Source organism: Capsicum annuum, chromosome 2 (genome assembly GCF_002878395.1).
Source record: "Capsicum annuum cultivar UCD-10X-F1 chromosome 2, UCD10Xv1.1, whole genome shotgun sequence".
Classification (NCBI taxonomy): domain Eukaryota; kingdom Viridiplantae; phylum Streptophyta; class Magnoliopsida; order Solanales; family Solanaceae; genus Capsicum; species Capsicum annuum.
This window is the reverse complement of record NC_061112.1, coordinates 5382008-5403474: the sequence shown is the minus strand read 5'-3', so window position 1 is coordinate 5403474 and position 21467 is coordinate 5382008. Positions and strand designations below refer to the sequence as shown.

General features: G+C 33.7%; 1 protein-coding gene across 1 annotated transcript; it reads right to left on the bottom strand.

Moving 5' to 3' along the window:
• Positions 1-11571: 11571 nt before the first annotated feature.
• LOC107857564 (AT-hook motif nuclear-localized protein 10) lies at positions 11572-20551 on the bottom strand. The gene is made up of 5 exons (XM_016702366.2): positions 19807-20551; positions 17411-17469; positions 13174-13305; positions 12696-12857; positions 11572-12062 (listed from the first exon to the last, which is right to left on the bottom strand). Exons 1-5 carry the CDS (start codon positions 20264-20266, stop codon positions 11832-11834), a joined length of 1044 nt encoding a protein of 347 aa, XP_016557852.1. The 5' UTR covers positions 20267-20551; the 3' UTR covers positions 11572-11831.
• Between the last annotated feature and the right edge of the window lie 916 nt (positions 20552-21467).

Here is a 21467-nt window from a genome sequence, read left to right as displayed (position 1 = left end):
TGTCGACGGAGAGCAAGACTGTCACATCGATTGAAGGTTGAAGTCGAAAAGGAACTCGAAGCCCAACTATTTATAGTCGGATGTTGAAGTCATCGAGGATTAAAATGAGAAATTTGCAGAACAGTTGATTGGGAGAGAGTTGAGAGAAGTTATCGAGAGAGGGATGAGAGACAGGTTAATTTAAATTGAAGAGGGGAACTCGAAACCTAACTATTTATCGCCGGAGGTAGAAGTCGCCAGGGGTTGAAGGGACAAAAGAGGGGAACTCGAAGCCTAACTATTTATCGTCGGAGGTAGAAGTCGTCGGGGGTTGAAGGGAGAAATTTTGTAAAACTGTTGGTTGGGAGAGAGTTGAGAGAAACTGTCGAGAGAGAGGAGAGAGTGGTTGATTTGGATTGAAGAGGGGTGTGGGTTGGGTTGATTTGTATTTTCGAAAAGATTAGAAAGTCTTGAAAATATTAATCAAGTCCACAATTAACTTAATCAAGTTTCTTAATGATGTTTGACCCTCTGTTGGTCAATGTCACCAATCCTTCATTCAAGACTTAAAAAACACTTTTTCTTCAATTTTCTCTAGTGATAATGCATATAATAAAAACAGTAATAGGAGTAGTAGTAGTATCAATAATAATATCAACCAAAAAAAGTAAAAGTAATAATAATAATAATAATAATAATAATAATAATAATAATAATAATAATAAATAAATAAATAAATAAATAAATAAATAAACAGGAACTACTGCATACTTGGTAGAAGTTGTAGTGGTGATAATAAATAATAGCAGTAAAATTAGTAGTAGTAGTAGTGCGTAATTATAATAATAATAATTACAATAATAATAATAATTAAATAAGTAAATGGTATGCTACTACTATTTACTTATTTAATTATTATTAAATATTTGAATTTGAAAATATACTATTCTTTATTTGAAAAAAAAGATTTCATTAGCTTGAAAATAGAAATTCATGGTTAAAGAGTTTTGAATGAACTTTTACTCTTTCATGTTTATCTCTTTAAAAATTAAAATAAATATTATAAAACTATCCAAATATAATTTATATAAATATTAAATAAAATTTAAAAATATAATAATAATAGTAATAATAAATAATAGTAGTGAAATTAGTAGTAGTAGCGCATAACAACAACAACAACAACAACAACAACAACAACAACAACAATAATAATAATAATAATAATAATAAATATATAAAAAATTTAAAATATTTGAAGTTAAAAATATATTATTCTTTATTTGAAAAAAAATTCATTAGCTTAAAAATAGAAACTCATGGTTAAAGAGTTTTGAATGAAATTTTACTCTTTTATATTTATCTCTTTAAAAATTCAAATAAATATTATAAAACTATCTAAATATAATTTATGTAAATATTAAATAAAAAATAAAATAATAATATTAATAATAAATAATAGCAGCAGCAGCAGCAGTAGTACTAATAATAATAATAATAAATAAATAAATAAATAACAAGAACTACTGCATACTTGGTAGAAATAGTAGTGGTTGAATTTAGATATAAACTAAAAATATCCCAAGTTATATCCAATGATAAATATTATTAAATTTAAATTAAAACTTAAAATATTATTAAATTTAAATTAAAAATCAGTGTTTGATTTTGAATGCTCCTTTTTTATAGTAGAAGAATTGTGGTTCTCTTTAGCTCCTTTCTATTAGCAATTATAAGATTTTGCTCCTTTATTTTTTAAAATTTATATTTATCCAAAGTGATATACTAAAATAGAATATAACATTATTTGTATTATTAGTGAAATACTGAAGGTTACATATTCAAATATCAAAATGGAAAAAATGATGTATCATAAAATAATAAAAATATTATAACAATTTATAAGAAAGTAACTTTAGAAAATAATGCAGAAGAAATTACTAGACTATTTGAGGAAGGACGATCTTCGCCTAGAGGGGTGATGTAAATGGATTAAAAACTAACTTGAGATGATAATGTAACATTATTTATAATTTCTGTTATTTTAGAAAATAACATGAGTAAATGATACTTCAAAATATTATTGTTAAATGTAATTAATGAAATAATCTCAATCAATAGAATAATGTTTTAAAGATGACTAACTTTAGGTGTATGAATAATTTGTATTTATGGATTTTATATTAAAAGAGATTAATAGATAAGAATAGCAAATCAAGTAACAATTAAATTAAAGTTATATTTTAATTTCACAATATTAAGTAATGGGTAACGTAGTAGTAGTAAATAAAAAAACACAAAGAAAGAGTTAATATAAAATAAAAAGTATAAGACCTATCTAAACATAGACATTTAAATACAGAAGATAGACGACTTAAAATGTGAATACAATATGCATAATATGTGGCAGAGCATTATTATGAGATTTTTTTTTTTGAAAAAAAATTGTGTGAATTTTAGGAGACTGTAATCCAGATAGATGAAATAGAACGTCCAGTAAACATGACAATGATTAGAAATTAATTATAGTAGTGAATTTAAAGATACTAAAGATTGAACAATTCAAATTCAAAGTACTAAAACATTATTTTATAACAAGTACCCATGTCATATGATTACACATATTTTCTTAAATTTGACACATTCTTATTTATTTTCAACAAAATGAACTTCAATCCAAGGTGAATGTAATTTGATTTAAATAAAGTGAGAAGAAACTGACAATGAGATTTTGAATAGCTAGAATCATGATATATTTTGAAATGGTGGTATAAAAATAATAATATAATTATAATATTTAATTGTATCAAAATGTTATTTGATGATTGTGCATATGTATTAATATTTTATTAAGTATATATTATTAAATACATTTCATTAAAAAGTAAGATGACAATTATATTTTAATAAAACCAAAATGACGGCGTGATATGTTCAAACTATTAAAATCTTTTAATTTCGCGCATCGCGCGGGTATGTATACTAGTTAGTAGTAATAATAGTAGTACATACTTGTGATGGTAGTAGTATACTAATAATAATAAAATATAATAACAATGATATAAATAAATAAATAACTAAATAAAATATTAGGTATTAAAAATTTAAACTTACGTTAGACTCAATTCAATTTACATGTATTTTGGGTGAAAATTATTTAAAAGATATGTTCACTTTTTATTTTTAAAAAGCATAACCAAAAAAAAAAATGGAATTTAGATTTGAATTTATTTCACTATTAATTTTTTTTAAAAAGGAAAAGATTAAAATCTATCATGAATGAAGCATGTAGTAGATGTGGTAATTGTTAATTCATAATCGAGTGATTAGAAAAAATTAGATTGAATTAGTTAAATGTGGCAACAATCTAGCCACAATTTGAGCAGGTTGGACTCGATCTTTTCTGGAGCGATTTGTTTTCTTACAAATTCTTAAATTTGAAAATTAGAAAAAAAATTTGAATTGAAAAATAAGCTTACATTATCTGAGTTTTAAAATTTTGAAAGATAATCTTATCTTGAAAATAATACTATTATTTTTTTATTAATTTAAATATGTATCCTAATCAAATGATGTTTTTGAGTTTGAATGTGATCAGAATTTTATAAGCAACAGATTACATGATTTGAAATTTGAATTGATTTTATCCAACTTAATCAATTAAAAGAGAAAATCATATATATATATATATATATATATATATTATAAGAAATTAATTTCTTTTACAAGCAAACAAAAGAAATAAAGAAAGAAAAAAAAAAGGTAAATGGTAAAAAAAGAAAGAACACGTAGGGATAGATTAGTCTTCTTTTATTTTTCATTATTTACTATTAAAAATGTTTGCTGCTTAGGAAGGGGGATAGAGCTTTGTGTAAGGACTGTAAAGTTTTCTCGAATGAGAATCTTGCGATCCAACATAGACTTTTGGTGATGGATTTGGTTATTAAGATGGGTAAGAAGAGGAGGGGTGGGGAGGGTCGACCTAGAGTTAAGTGGGGTGGCCTGACTCCGGTCAGTGCTTTAGAGATAGAGGCAAAGTTGGAAGGGATGGGGGCGTGGGAGTGTCGGGGGGACGTGGATAGTATGTGGGATAGGGCGTCGGGTTGTATTAAGGAGACTTCTAGAGAGGTTTTGGGTGTCTCTAGGGGATGGTCTGGCCAGCATCGGGGGGACTGGTGGTGGAATGAAAAATTTAAGAAGAAGGTGGAGACAAAGAAGACGGCTTACATTAAGTGGGTTGAGAGTAAGGAAGAAGAGGAGAAGCGGGTGTGCGGGGAGGAGTACAAACTTGCTAACAAAGAAGATAAGTTAGAAGTTACGACTGCTAAGACAGCAGCGTTTGAGAGACTTTATTCGGGTTTAGAGGAGAGAGGCGGGGAAAAGAGGTTGTACAGGCTTGCCAAAACCAGGGAGCGTAAGTGTCAGGATCTAGACCAAGTGAAGTGCATTAAAGGAGAGGATGGAAAAGTTTTGGTGGAGGACGTTCTAATTAAGAAAAGATGGCAGTTGTATTTCCATAAGCTCCTGAATGATAAGGGGGACAGAGGTATTATGTTAGGAGAGTTGGAGCACACTAAGCAGCCTTGTGATTTCGGCTACTGTCGTCGTTTTAAGGTCGAGGAAATATGTGAGGCTATTCACAAAATGCGAAGGGGTAGGGCGACGAGGTTCGATGAGATTTCGGTAGAGTTTTGGAAGTATGCTAGCGGAGTGGGATTAAGGTGGCTAACCCATTTGCTTAACAATATTTTCAAGACCGCTAAGATACCCGAGGTGTGGAGATAGAGTACGGTGGTTCCTTTATACAAGAACAAGGAAGACATTCAAAGTTGCAACAACTACCGTGGTATTAAGTTGTTGAGTCATACGATGAAGATTTGAGAGAGGGTGGTGGAGCAGAGGTTGAGGAAGATAGTGCTTATTTCGGAGAATCAATTTGGATTTATGCCTAGTTGATCGACAACTGAAGCAATTCACCTTGTGCGGAGGCTGGTAGAACGATATAAAGAGAGGAAAAGGGATCTGTACTTGGTGTTTATCGACTTGGAAAAGGTGTATGACAAGGTTCCTAGGGAGGTTCTGTGGAGATGCTTGGAGGCGAGAGAGATACCAGTGACATACATCCATTTGATTAAGGACATGTATGAGGGGGCGAAGACTCAGGTAAGGACGGTGGGAGGGGATTCCGGGCACTTTTCACTCTTGACAGGGCTGCACCAGGGATCGACTCTTAGCCCATTCCTATTTGTCTTGGTGATGGATGTGTTGACGCGAAATATACAAGGGGAGGTTCTTTGGTGTATGCTCTTTGCAGATGATGTAGTTTTGATTGATGAGTCGCGCCGAGGTGTTAATAATAAGTTGGAGGTTTGGAGAAAGACCCTGGAATCTAAAGGATTCAGGTTGAGTAGGACCAAGACGGAGTACTTAGAGTGCAATTTTAGTGACTTGAGGCAAGACGACAATATGGTGGTGCAGTTGGAGTCGTAGACGATTTGTAGGAGGGATAGTTTTAAGTATCTTGGGTCTATGATCTAGGGGAAAGGAGAGATTGATGAGGATGTCTCCCATCGTATTGGGGCAGGTTGGACGAAATGGAGGCTTGCCTCGGGAATTTTATACGATAAGAAGGTGCCTCTTAAGCTTAAAGGTAAATTCTATAGAGTTGCGGTCCGGTCGGCCATGTTATATGGGGCGGAGTGTTGGCCTGTTAAGAATTCTCACATCCAAAAGTTGAATGTTGCGGAAATAAGAATGTTGCGTCGAATGTGTGGATTTATAAAGGCGGAAAGGGTCAGGAATGAGACTATTTGGGAGAAGGTGAGAGTGGTTTCGGTGGAGGATAAGTTGCGGGAAGTGAGGTTGAGATGGTTTGGCCACGTGATTAGAAGGGGCACGGATGCCCCAGTCCGTAGATGTAAGAGGTTGGCCTTGGAGGGTTTCAAGCGGAGTAGGGGTAGACCAAAAATGTACTGGCGAGGAGTGATTAGACGTGACATGGAACAGTTACAGCTTACTGAGGACATGACCCTAGATAGGAAGGTTTGGAGGAAGAGTATTAAACTAGAAGGCTAAGGTGGGTGGTTGAGTCGTAGTCCGTAGTTAGGAGGTTTAAGGATAGCTTGGTTGGGAGTTCCAGTTATGGGGGAGGGGGTTCTTGGATTGTTAATTATACTGTTCTTTTGTGAATGTTGGTTCTTTTGTTACTTTAGCATATTGCTTGCCTTTTGGTTAATTATACTTTATTTTTGTGGATGTTGGTTCTTTGTTCTTTATCATGTTGCACGACTGTTGATCTACGGTCTTTTTTCTTGAGCCGGGGGTCTATCGGAAACAGCCTCTCTACTCCTTCGAGGGTAGCGGTATGGACTTCGTACATTTTACCCTCCCCAAACCCCACTATGTGGGAATATACTGGGTTTTTTGTTGTTATTGTTGTACTATTAAAAATGTTTGAATAGATTTCAAAATTTTCTTTCAATTAAATCTATAGATTGTATAAGATAAATATGCATGATATTTGAAAAAAATAAAGATAAAGAGGAATAAAAAAAAATCATTTAGCAAATTGATAAAAGATTCAAAACTTAAATAGAATTTGAATTAAAATGATTCTAACTTTTAAATCTTTCTTACATATATCACTCCAACTTTTGAACCATTCTTATATATACTACTCCTATTACAGGTTACATTCATATAATGTTAAACTTTCTTTCTCTTTATTGTTGTTGTTAATTATTAACTTTATTCCTGAATTTGTCATATTTATCATTTTTTAAAAAATAAATAAATAATAATTTAATAGTTTATTTTTTATATGCAGATGCATGACTTTTCAACTTCATCTTATATTCAGGTTATTTCCTTTACAATGATTCTATTTAAACAAATAAATTGTTGTTGCTATTTTTTTATTTATCATAATCCAACATGTATCTCCATCATCATCGTGTTCGGTTGCTTATATTTTTGCTAAAGTTCATAACAATTTCTTGAGTTTATACTTTGTGATATTATTTTTAAAATCGTATTATGAAATATTTAATCTTAATCTTTTTATATATTTTTTTATCCCAATGTATCTTAAATAACTCTGAATAGAAAACAAGGGTAAGATAGGATCAAAACTCAAAAGTACATAGAGCAGATGTGAACTACTTTTGTGATAGATAAAATTTTTATTTCTCACAATTGATATCAGTTTGTGCATATATTGAATGTATTACTGGTTTTAGAAGAAAACTCATAAATCAATATATAGGTCCATTTTACTTTACTTGAATTTTCTTTTTAATAATTTTAGAAAAAATATATATTGATTGTAAATAAATAAATTTAGATTTATAAGAAATTATGAAAAATTGATTATTTTTCTAGCAAAACAACATGTTAAATTGGTCAAACTATAGAATTTAGAGATCTTAAATGAAGCTATGAATATTAATTCTAAAAAATCCATGAAGGTAAGATATTCAGTGGAATGTTGCAATTGAAATTGCCTAATAAGATTTGTCATGTGAAATATATTGAAATTTAGTGAATTGAAAAAGTGATAAACATGAGGTTAGATATATCATGAAGATTTATGTTAAAAGTTCAAAGTTTTTGTTGTTATTATTTTTGTTTACAATTTATCTTTTATTATAGATGTAACTGAGAACTTTAATGTTTCTACTTGAAATGTATACAAATATCTTACACATATAAAATGAATAGTTGAACTTTTTCTTTTAAGGTAATAGAATTTGACATATTCAAATTATTATTAAGGAACGATAAAAATGAATAGAGATAGAGTGATGGATATTATGATGAGAAGGATGAGGATACGAGATTGTGGGTGGGCAAGGTGGGTAGGGGTATGCGAGCTGGTGACTGTAGGTGGCATTTGAGGGTAGGGATAGAAATTTTTTTTTTATAAGTTTTAAACTTTTTTTGGGTTAGAGTTGGGGGTGGGGTTGGAGTAAGAAAAAAGTTTAAATTTTTAGTGGGATAGGAGGATAAAAAAGAAAAGAGTTTTTTTTTTTTAAAAAGAAAAAAACTAAATTTATTTATTTTTGTTTGGGGGTGGGCGGGGCTGGGGGTAGGGGACGGATGGGGTAAGAAAATTTTTTAACAAAATTTTAATAAAATTAAAAAATAAAATTTGGCGGGGTGATGGGGTGGTGGGGTATGTGTGTGAGAAGGGTGATTTTGAGAGTAGCATAAAAAATTTAATTAAATTAATTCAAAAGATATGATATAAGTATAAACAAAATACTTAAGATATTAATGATGGAACAGACAATGAAAAATTATGAATAATAGAACAAAGTTTGAAAGTTAAAAGAAAAAAATAAATTATATGTCCTTAATTTTGATTCGAAAGTTGTGAAATTTAAATTTTGAACTTAAGATTTTTATAATTGATACAATTAAGTACTTTTAGTGTTTGAAATAGAATCTAAAGAAAATTTTTGTAAAAAAAAAGTGTAGCTATTGTTGAACTTATTTATTGACTAAAAAAAATTGAACTTGAGATAGAAGGTAAGGAATATAATTAATTACATGTCTTAATTGATTAAAATTACAAAGGTAAAAGTCCAATAGCAAAATTAATAATTAATTTATATTTTATTTTTGTTATTTTTTAAAAATTAGTCAATTGATTGAAATATAATTAAAGAATATACTAATTACTTTTTAAATGATTAAATTTTGAAATATGTCAATGTAATGCAATGAAAATTGATTAACCTTATTATTTAAAAGTGAATAAACTAATATTATTTAATAAATATTTTATAAAAAAAAAAGTGTTTCGCGCATACCTATACTAGTTCCTATATACATGCACTATATAATTACCACTTTGTTTCCTAAATGTTAACAAACTGTTGAAAACGGAAAAACCCTAGTTACGATGCATTAAACCCCATTCCAAATCAAATTAGGTTTCTCTTTTAGTATTTGTGATCCATATCATACTTGGTCAAGGATTTCTTCTTAAACTAGCTAGTACTAATATAAATTAATTAAGAATGAAGCACTTTGTGTATAGTTTCAAAGTAAACCTATACTGACAATAGCCTTCCAATATGAGTAATCGCAGTTACTTGTTTGATTTTTCCTGCAACGTTAACCAACTTTCTCCAAAAAAATCATCGAAGAACTCTCATCCATCTTCTTCTTTACCCCTTTTAGAGATTAGCTCTTCTTTACGCATTCAACATGATATTTGGTATATACCATCTTCAAATAATTTAGCACAAGTAGCACATCTCTACCGTAGAGGAGTAGATGAGGAAACCTTATTCAAACATATCTATCTGACCTCTTCATGTGTCATGTCCTGCGACAAATACTACCATGCAATTTCAAAACTGGTTGGGAACTGGAAATTAGAGTTTCAAGATGAACGTGACTCTTTAGTTAAACGAATAATGAGTCAAGTGCGTGATATCGCTGAGTCTAACAAAGTGTTATCGCGGAGTATTAAAGTTATCTGTGGATGTAAAATTTGTATCCCTTGATGTTCTTGAGGAAAGTATTTTGTTTCCAGAATAAGATTTACTATCAGAGTATGGTATGGTGCCAGCTAGTAAGTCATCCGTGCGGTTGTTATTAAAGAAGATGGAGATTCATGAAAAAAATACCAAAGGCGAAGAATGTGTGGTGTGTCTAGAAGAGTTTGCTATGAAGAAGGAACCTAATCACGAGATTCTTAGCATGCCTAGTTCTCATATATTTCATGGAGTGTGTATCACTAGGTGGTTAGAGACGAGCCATATTATTGCCCTATTTGTCCATTTGAGGTGCCCATGAAGGAAGAACTCATGATCGAATGGGAAGACAATTAGGTTTTACCTCTTATATATTATAGTGTGTACTTTTAGATTCGTGTGTATGCAAGAATACTCTAGTACTTCTAAATAATTTTGGAAAAATTAAATCTTCTTTTTATGAGGTAACACAGATGCAAAGATAGCGGTAGGAAACGATATTTCACGTGCTTTATAATGCGCGTCATACGCTCTTAGTTGCTTTTAATGCTTTTTAAAAGGTAGAATATAAAAAAATGGATATTTTGATTTGAAAGTTACTTTAGTTTGTGCTCAGTTCCACATAAAATATGGCTTTCCGGAACACTGCGGTTAAATATTAAATTTTACTTACTTTCTTTTCTTGGCCAACTAATTTGTAATATCTCAGCTAATTTCACAGAATATATACCTGCCACCTCCCACTCTTTTTAGGAAGGCACTTTCGTCTCAAAGATGATAGCATTACAGGACGAACCAACAAGAAGATTAAAATAAAAGAAACAAACCATGTTTCGTTAACTCATAACTGAAAATCTTGGTTCATTAAAATTGTTGCATCTCAATCTGAATAAACACTTTGAATGTTAAGATGTGCATTAAAATTAGATATTTGAATCTGAATATATTTGTGAATTTTTATGTTATTATTTTAAAGTATGAATACAAAATAATTAAGATTGCTTGTTTCTCTAAAACCTTTAATATTTGTGGTGGTGATAGCTAGGAGCGGTAGTTGTGGCCGCTGATTGGGAATGACATTGGCTAACAGTGGCATGTGGGTAGTAGCTAGTGAAGATGATGATAATTATTAGTGGTGGTTGTTAGTTGTAATAGATGATGATGATGGCTAATAATGGTGGTATTCGATATATAATGTGGTGATTGGAGGCGGAGGATTATTATGGTAATGGTGATTAGTGATTTAGATCGTACATTATTATAGTGGCTAACAATGATGATGGTTGTGACTGAGAATGGCGGGTGGAGGGACATAGTCGATAACATCGGGCAGCAATGCTGACAGTATAATTTATAATAATACAGTAAATGGATAGAATTGGTGAATTATAAATTTTGTAGAAATCTCTGAATAAACATTCTAATGATATTGAGCCTTAGTACATATCTAATCCTTCGGATCTATTCAGACTTATTAACGGTAGAAACATTTAAAAACGCATTTAAAAATTAAGATTCAAACGTAAAACGAAATAGATGATTGATATCTCAATGATTTGAATGACTTATGATTAAGACTATCATTAAGTGCGAACAAAGCCTCAATGACTCATATTGATTGCTAGTTTAAGGAATATTTAGGGGTACACGTTAATTTTTTACTCCCTCTGTCTCAGTTTACATAGCACCATTTGAATGTATGATCCAAAATAAATTTTAGATTATTTGTGTGATCATAAATCATCTCATAAAGTAAAATTCTTTCTAAATATAGAAATGTGACATGATTTTTGGAACGGACCGAAACATAGCATAAATTGAGACGAGGAGACGGAGGGAGTACTTAACTTTGAGACTGATCATTAAAAGGACAATCAGATCTCCCATTTGACTGGAAGCAAAATACCAGTCCATCCCTAATAAAAACCCAAAAGCAAAGCGCACTTTAAATTATCTCCTACGTGCACATTGACCCCCTTGATTCTGGAACTGGCAAGGAGCTTTACATCACTCACCAGAAACTAGCTGTCGCAGAGATGTAAGCATTGAGACTAAGATAACTTTTTATTCCTCCACCTCATCCAAAAATAGAATTTGACGAATCATAAAACTCAAAAAGGATTTTGAAATTCAATGCCACTATTCTCAAACAATTTGGGGAGTATGACTTGCTGATTACATAAATATAAACTGACAGCAATGAGGTTCCATTTAATATCCTACGGTGCATGTATAATAAGAAAGAAAATCTAAACCAACACAAAGGTTGGCTGGCTTCCTCAGGATCGATGGAATATCAACAGGAGTTCTCAACATGATCATTGAAAATTGAAATGAGGGGAGCGAGTGATGATCACTATCATTAACTTATCTCCATGGCAAGTTATTGGCAACTACAGGAGTACCATTATTCGAAGCTTCAGCAAGCTGATTATGAGGGCTCACAGGCTCACCACTGGACTCGCTTACAGTTCCAAGTGACGAGGGACTTTTAGCTGCTGATGCTCCAGAGACCAGGAAGGATTGCACACCAAAAGCATCAGAACGGTCCAATTTTGACTGCTTTTGACCTTGCATACCAAAACTGCCCACAATAACCTACAACAAATAAAGCTTAGATAAGATGACATTCGCTTTGTGACAATTCTGAATACCAAGGAAAATAAAAAAACTCACAAACAGAAAGACAAACTGCTAGGAGTCTAGGAATGACAATGGGGCGGTGCGGGTATTATTCTCGTGAATATACCTAAAATTATATGTACTTAAAATTTTATGATGCTTAAAACGACATGTATAACACTACAAATAAATAATTTTATAGCTTTTTTAATATCTCTATTCATTTTTTTAAAAAATGATATTTGATCATTATTTGTACACGTGATACTTTTTGACAATTTCTTAGTGAAAAGTGATATAATAGAAATTAGTTGTTATTATTTTCTAGTTGTAGATTTGGAAATATTATGATTTTCAATGGAGCTACGAATTTTTCAAAAAAAGAAAAAAACAAAAATATGGGGCGGTGCAGTGCGGGTATGCGCGGGTATGAGTGTGGGGCGGGTTTAAAGGTGATGCGGTGCGGTTTTAAAATTTGCGGGTTTAGAAAAAACCCGCACCGCACCATTGCCACCCCTAGCTAGGACCTAGTACCAGACATTTACAACAGAATTTTCAGAACTGAAAATTAAGAGAGAATACGCAGAATTTAAAGTCATGTAACAACACCTGTACAGCGGATGCTGCAGTAAGAACTCCTGCCACACCGCCACCTAGAACATGGCCATCTGGTCCAGCTAGTAACACATTCAAACGACCAGTCCTGCTGCGCTCGCCACCAGATTCTGAGAGGAGAAAGCTACCAGACAGAGACAAGATCTCAAACTGTCCCTGAGGAAGTAGCAAGTAAAAATGCCTTAAGGGAAAAATATAATTCTTCAAAGCCATGGAAAGAACATGGAAAAATGAATTATTTCCCTGGAGGTCTGTAGCAGAGTGTCTAATACTTCAATAAATGATTGACATCACACTAAAAAGAAACAGCACAGTTCAATGGCAGATAGACCGATGAAATTTGTGTGACAAGTTCATATCATGCTTAATATATCAAAGTTATGTCCATTGTTTGATGTATGATAAGATACTGTTAACTCCTTCCAACCATATAAGCAAATAATTAGCATAAACTGCACTCAGTAATACGAACCTCATATGTTACATTTCCAACAGATATTGCTGCTTGCTGAAGTGACACATTAGATATGGAGCCATTTGCTGACAAAACGCAGACGGCTTGAGATGTACTTTGAGAGAATGACATTAGTTTTGCCAATACATCCTGAGAAGCAAAAAGACACTGAATTGAATCTTCAAACATATAAAGGCAACTAATTCTAGACTTCTAGTATAAAGAGAATCACAAATACTTCCCTTCATCCCAATTATCCGACACCTTTTTCTTTTGGGACATTCCAAAATGTGTGAGACATTCAATTTCTACACAACTTTCAAGAACCTGAAGTTCATGAGAAAATATTAAAATTTTAAACTTTGATGCAATATTTTCCCAGTAAATCTATTGAGAATGATGTTTCACAGAAAATCTAACTGCTACATTACTTTCTTAAACTATGTTGTTGATAATGGTGATGTCTGAACTAGCTTGTGTGCACCCCAACTATTCAATCGGATACATGTATCTTCCCACCGATGCAGATACTAGGTATTTTGTCTACCAATATTTCAACACTAACGGAAAAAAATCCCCTAGCATTTTGTCTTTTTTGAGATTCGAACGCTAGTCTCTGATGGCACTCCTTCCAACTTCATTGACCTTTAGGCCACACCCATAGGCCATTACTTCAAAAAATTCTTTAACTAACACAAAAATTAATGTATTATAAATATAAACAACTTAATCCCGTTCAAAAAAAATAAATATAAACAATTTAACATATGAAAGTTCATATCCAGTCAATTACCATCATATAAAAAGGATGAAGGGGGTCCTATGTTTCTTTCTCTCTCCTCCCAAATGTTTCTTTCTCTCTCCTCCCAACCCTCTAAATGGTAAACTATCTAAGTGCATTTGTTGAATGACTCAAATGCATTCATTTTAGTTCTAGACTTCAAGTTAAGCTCACAATTCACAACAACCGGTATCACTTTATAAATATAGAAGGTTGGCTGTGTAATTAAAAAGCTTGCAAAGTATAATGGCTTTATGCCTTTAAGAGAAAGATATTAACACCACATTGCCAAGGGATTGAATCTTTTTGAACTTCTAAAAGAGCAGTACAAAGTGATAATGTTACCACAGTTAGACCTTAGAAACATAGCTGCAGAAGGTCAAACCAAAATACATAATTTGTTTGTATCTACTGGTTCTAAGCAGCCCTGGACAATCTAGCATCGTCGTACTACCAATCAAATCACCATAAAGGCCAAGAAGATTTGGTTTATATGCCAGTAGGGAAAAAAAGTCATCCTTTTTATTTATTCATTGCTTATGTGAAAAAGGATCATCAACTATAATGGTCAGAGACAATATAAGAATATAGGAGAACCACCCCAAACAAATGGAAGATAATATCCAAATTTGTTGGATGACCAGTCCTAAGTTTAAGATCCTTCTCTTTACATTTTTACCTTTTTTGAACTGGATTCCACAAAGAATTATATCACAAGCTTTAGTTCCTGATTGTACATCTGAAACAAAATTTGACAGACCAACTCATCTGGATTAGTTTTGGTGTTCAAGTACAAGAGACTGAAACAAGACAAAAAGAAGGGGACCGCCTAGTGGTGGCTCTATAACAATGCAAGAGGGCCTGCTGTTGGTGGTTCTCCAGTGACAGATTAGCAAACATTGATGCAGAACAGCAGGCTAGAGCTTAAAAACAAAAGGAAAAGACGCCAAAAAGTAATGGTTAAAGAAAGAATACTGGTGGAAAGACTAAACTTTCCATTAACTAAAGCAGAACTACAATCGTTTAGTTCCCGACAAAACAAAATTCTACACGTTAAATGAATTTTAACTCTTCTTCCTTTTGAGCAATGGCAAGAGAATTGTTGATATAGCCCGAAGAAAGTGCTATCAACTAAATGAATTTCCAACTCTTAAAAACTTGAAAAATATATTCAGAATATTATTGATTGTGAAAGAATGTCAAACATTGTTAAATGTTCAACACAACAACAACAACAAACCCAGTGTATTCCCACTTAGTGGGGTCTGGGGGGGGTAAGATGTACGCAGTCCATACCTCTACCTCTGATGAAGTAGAAAGGCTGTTTCCGAAAGACCCCCGGCTCAAGGCACAAGATATCACACAAACACATAGTAAAGCACAGAAGCAGATGACATAACATAAATACGGCACCCATAAGGAATATAAAACAGAGGAAAGCAGAGGAAAGCACACAGATTCGTAATAAGCATGGAACACTGAATACGGAATCATAACGGGAATAAAAAATAAAAAAAAAACCCCACCAAGTAATTCCCTACACTAGCGACCCAATCTGGCCCTACTCTTCTGCCGTAATTCGCGTCTTCCAGACCTTCCTATCTAGGGTCATGTCCTCGGTGAGCTGTAACTGTTCCATGTCCCGCCTAATCACCTCACCCCAGTACTTCTTCGGCCTACCCCTACCCCGCCTAAAACCATCCAACGCTAGCCTCTCACACCTACGGACCGGGGCATCCATGCCCCTCCTCTTCACGTGTCCGAACCATCTCAATCGTGCTTCCCGCATCTTACACTCCACTGAAGTCACACCAACCTTCTCCCGGATAGTCTCATTCCGAACTCTATCCCCTCGAGTCAGTCCACACATCCAGCGCAACATCCGCATTTCTGCCACCTTCATTTTTTGAATGTGGGAGTTCTTAACTGGCCAACACTCCGCTCCATACAGCAAGGCCGGACGGACTACCACCCTATAGAATTTGCCTTTAAGCTTGGGCGGCACCTTCTTATCACACAGCACCCCCGACGCGAGTTTCCACTTCATCCATCCCGCCCCAATACGGTGCGAGACATCCTCGTCAATCTCACCGTTACTCTGGATCACGGACCCGAGATACTTGAACTTATCCCTCTTACATACCTCCTGTGCTTCCAGCTTCACTACTACCTCGTTCTCCCGCCTCATGTCATTAAACTTACATTCCACATACTCTGTCTTGCTTCTGCTCACCCTGAACCCTTTAGACTCAAGAGTTTGCCTCCACATCTCTAATTTGTCATTTACACCCCCTCGAGTCTCATCTATCAGAACTACATCGTCTGCAAAGAGCATACACCACGGCACCTCCCCTTGAATACGCCATGTCAACACATCCATTACTAACGCAAACAAAAAGGGACTAAGAGTAGATCCCTGATGCAATCCTGTCCGGACAGTGAAATGCTCTGAGTCTCCTCCCGCCGTCCTCACCTGGGTTTTCGCTCCCTCATACATATCCTTAATTACTCTGATATATGCCTGCGGTACTCCCCTCACCTCCAAGCATCTCCAAAGCACCTCCCTGGGGACTTTGTCGTAAGCCTTTTCCAGGTCGATAAACACCATGTGCAAATCCTTCTTCCTTTCCCTATACTGCTCCACCAACCTCCGTACCAGGTGGATTGCCTCCGTCGTCGAGCGGCCGGGCATAAATCCGAACTGGTTTTCCGAGATAATCATTGTTAAATGTTCAAAACAGAAAATTTGTTGAAGAAGTTGGAATTTACAAGTATGATATTGTTATATATTTTAAGATAAGCATAAAGTATCAGCAAAGCATTTAGCAAAGAAGCTTTATTAGCATGCAAAACTATCAATTATGCAAAAAAAAGAAAAACAGATGACACCTTCAACTTGTACACAGTATTAACTAATCAGTTCACCAAGAAAACAATACACTACCTTGTAAACTAATAAACGTGCTGAAAAATCTATTACGAAGTTTGTACGGAAGCAGAAAACCCTATGAAATTGAAGCAGGTCATACATTCAGGTTAAAAGGGAAGCCATTGAATAACATTCAATGTACTTCAACAAAAAATAAATAGTGGGTTAGGAAGGTATAAATGCATCTTTAAGAGAATAAACTAGGTGGTAGTGTCACCTCTGATTAGTCAAAAAGAAAAGAGGGAGAGAGAGCTTCAGTCGAAAGTTGCAGTGAATTAGAGAGTTCCTAAACAGCCGGACAAAGAGAAACACCCAAACTCATTAATTTCTTCAGTCAAATGGGAATTACATCAGCGAACTAAACTCACATTCTTCTGCTCTCTTTCGTAAAACTTAATGGATTAAAAGGGTGTGAGCCTGAAGAAATGACAAACAATACAACAAGCACGGATCACCCCATCCCTCTCCAATCTACTAATAAAAGAAAAAGAAGAGCAATGCAGACATTCATATACAGAGAGAAACACAGCAAATTAAGGCCACACCTCCCCTGCTTTTACAGCTATAACTTGTGGTCTAAATCCAGTTCCTGCACCTGCTGATCCTGCATATAATAGCTTATCAGTAACTCAAGATTTTAATAATATCAAAATAGCAAAGCAGCTGAACTACGAAGCACAAATTGGGTATGGTAAATTTCACAAATGATCATATGACTATGACCTTTTTTTCACCAAAATCATATAGCTATGTTTTAACAGAAAAACCACAAAACTGTCACTCTATTAATACTTTTTTTGAGTATAGGATAACCACCATCACCTTATTAATACAAGTCACAATTATCAGAAAAACCAAACTTCTAATGTGTGATAAGTTTTTACTTGATATTTTAACCTTCTTAATTTTTAATCTTATACTTACATACCCAATTAAAAGAGAACCAGCATGACAGACACAACATTAGCAAAGTGCAAATACATATTGAAAAGTGTTACATTTTATTGGATAGTAAGAAACTAAATTTTATGGAGTAATAGTTACTACAATGGTTAATGGAAAGGTTACTAATGCATCTAATCTTGTGACAAATTATTTCCAATTCATTGTCTCTTTCAGTTGTTTGATGGATTAGAGTTGTTTCCTTGAAGTATTTTGCATGAGTTTAGGAGGAAAAAAAGAAAAATAAAAAGACATTGAAAAGGAGTAAGATACTCAGAATCAGAGAGCTCCGGAAACAATAATCACAATCAGTTTGAATGAAAATCTTGAAAATGAGAATGCCAAACTGGGGGAGAATTTGGAAGGTAATTTTCAAAGGATGTGTAGGATACATCATTTGGATAGATCTGAAGGTGGTAAAAATTTGGTAAATTATCATTCATCAGAAGGTTAAAAAATTGAATGGGGTCGGTTCTCTTTTGATGGTATCGGTATTTATTAGATTAAAAATAAAAAGGGTTAAAATGTGGAGTAAAACTATAACTTAACGAAAGATTGAGTTTTCCGGCAATTGAGACTTTTGTGTTAGTATGGTGAAAGTTTCATGTACTTTGGCAGAAAAAACCCATAGTTACGTGATCATTTATGAAGTTTACCCCAAATTGTCAGCATTCAAACATATCATAAAAATACCAAAAGCATAAGTGTTAAACCAAGGGTTTATCTGCTTGAAGTCCTAATAAAAAGAAAAGCAGTAGGAAAATCCAAGAATTTAAGAGCTATTTCCCCGTGAGTAACTTTGGAAAATTGGCATAGAAGAAAACGAAAAAATTGACACTTCAAAAATACACAGCATTAGCAAATCATAATCAATTTTTCATAAGCATTGACTTCTGCAGAATGGTTCTAATAAATAAGATGCATCGCCTTCTTGACATGTCCAGAATGCTTGCCAAAAGTTAAGCATCACAGAGTGATTTCTTTCTGTGATGTCTTCACGCCGGAAGATATCAGAAGGATAACCAGAAAAAGAAAGTAATCATTTAAGTAATGCAAAATCTATGAAGCAGATATAGATCATGTCTGGAGAAAAGTCTTTAACGGGGAAAGGTTCCTGGTTTATCTTGGTAAGTTAACATATAATAATATTTCCTCCTTTATCTTGGTAAGTTAACATATGATTAGAATATTGATTACAACAAGAATATTGAACCAATAAAAAAGGGTTCATCCTCCCCATTAACTGCTTCCCGACTAGAATGGGTTCAATATTTAAGAGGCTGTCTCCACACATCAAACACATAACTTGCAAGTCACCAAAGAATTAACTCTACCCTCAACCAATGCTTGTATTAACAAATCACTAGTCTCATTCATGGTGTTCCATTTAAAGAATTAACTCTACCCTCGACCAATGCTTGTATTAACTAATCACAGTCTCATTCATGGTGTTCCATTTTTTTCTTAAGCTACAATCGTGCTACCTTCTTGTTGGTAAGAGTTTCTTTTTCTTGTTTTTCTTTTTTTGTGGGTGTTCTTCTGATTATCAATTGATGGATTAAAGTTTTTTAGTAGTACTATAATATAAGCAAAGGAAGAAAAAAAGCATTTGAAAAAAAAATGACAAGGAGCTCCCACCCTAGTCTGCTCTTTTAATGATTCGGACACACAAACTGACTCTAATCCACGACCCTAGGCTTGGAGGTGAGGTTGCTTACCATGCAACTATAAGCAATTGAAAGCAAAGGAAGAAAAAAAAAGGTAAGAGAATACTAGTGATTTTTTTTCCTTTTACGTTAAAAAATATATTGATTATATAATTAGATAAATAATTAGATAAAAAGTGCCATCAATTAAATAATATTCATGTCAGATATATCAGCTATTCCTACAAACAGCTGAAAGCGAAGGAAACCCAGAGAATTATCTGATATAAAATAAAGAAAAGGCAACAATAATAAAATAATATATACACGCAGATATATGTAGCCGTTATTACCTAAATCACCTAATTGCTGTTTTTTTCCAGAACCAGGTGGTCTCCCCCTTCCCTTTTTCTTTGCAAAAGAAGCTCCCTCTACTCCCTCCGTCGGCGAAAATCCACCGCCTGACTGCGCCGCCACCTGAGCTGCCGACAACGGCGGCGGAGACATCATCCCCGAGTTGGCGGCACCATCAGGAGCATATTTCCTCGGCCTTCCACGTTTTCGTTTTGCCGGCTCAATTGAAGTAAGGTCCATACTCACCATAGGATCGACGGGAAAGGAAAGGGGAATAGGAACGGCGGCTCCGGCTGCGGGGGAAACTTGATAAGTCTCCATCGTCGTCGTCGGAGGTGAGGAGGAGGAAAGCGGCGGCAAGATAGGGTAGTACGGTGCCGGCGCCGCACCACCATCGGATGATCCTATGTTTTGCATTGGTGGTGCGTGAACAACTCCATTGGATTCTGCAAAAGACATTCTCCTGTTGTACTTTTACTACTAACCACTTTGTTTTCACCAGTCAGTAATTGTTGTTGGAAAAATAAAAATTTTATTTCTCCAAAGGTAAATAAATATTTATAATCTATTTCCTGAAAAACCCTAATGTAAAAAACGTGGAAAATATCTCCTGAGGTGAAAAAGCGCATTATTTCTCACAAAACCAGAATTTTATTTTACTTAGGGAAATATTTATTCAGACTTTTTTTTAATACTAATTTAAAGTACATGTGTGCGTATGTGTCACGTCAATTAATAAAATTATATGCAAGAGGAAAAAATTATTAAAAAATAGAAATTTATATCAAAATAAATGATATCTATTTGAATGGTATAGTTTGACATCCCGACTTATTATTATCACAGAAAATCACGATTCATTAAAGTTTTTCGTTCTTTTACCTTAAAAGAGGAGTTAATATTATTTTTTGTTGAAATGCAAACACTTTATTTTTTGTGTCGCACTCGTGTCAGATTCTCCAAAAGTAATGTACTTTTGGAGAATTCAACACGCATTCATTGATTTTTTTATGACCCTAAGCAAAACAATAGTTATAATGAATATCAGTGCACGTGGCCTCTTTTTCACTTTCTCTAGCTAGTATGATTTGCTAATCTGAATATCAAATGAAAAAATATCGATGCTATCACCTTACCTAAGGATCGCACTAAAAAATCAAGACTCAAACTTGAAAGTTATCTAATCAAATACAAGGGTCAAACTGAAAAAATCAGAATTTTATTTGATGTCTTTTGTCTTTCCACATCAACCCCAGAGTTGAGCTCCTTCCGTCCTTCATATATTGAAAACAATTGTATAGCTTGTTCCAAACTGGGAGATACTTGAGAATCATTCTTCTTTCTTCCCTATGTTTCAAATGATTTTTTAGTGCAGTAATAAATTATAATCAAGTGTCAGATCCTATAAATTACGTTATACTTTATTGACCACATTGTTAGTAACAGAAGTTCAGCCTAGAAAACTCCACCATCGTATAAGTACGATAAAACTCAAATCTTTCTTCTCCTTAAGTGGATCAAATCTACTTAAACTTTTTGCTTGAATTTCAAAGCAGTTTTACACCTAAGTTGTTCAAATTCTCCAAAATATTGTTGCCCCCGTGTTGAATTTTTAAGCAGTAAATTTTTTTTGAAGAATCTGACATGAACCCGTTGACAT

Excerpts from the sequence above, each read along its gene's own strand:
- LOC107857564 (XM_016702366.2), bottom strand. The coding sequence starts at position 20,266 with ATGTCTTTTGCAGAATCCAATGGAGTTGTTCACGCACCACCAATGCAA. Across the intron at positions 17,470-19,806 it reads ACAGCAATTAGGTGATTTAG|GATCAGCAGGTGCAGGAACT; the intron begins GTAATAACGGCT and ends TATTATATGCAG. Across the intron at positions 13,306-17,410 it reads TAGCTGTAAAAGCAGGGGAG|GATGTATTGGCAAAACTAAT; the intron begins GTGTGGCCTTAA and ends TTTGCTTCTCAG.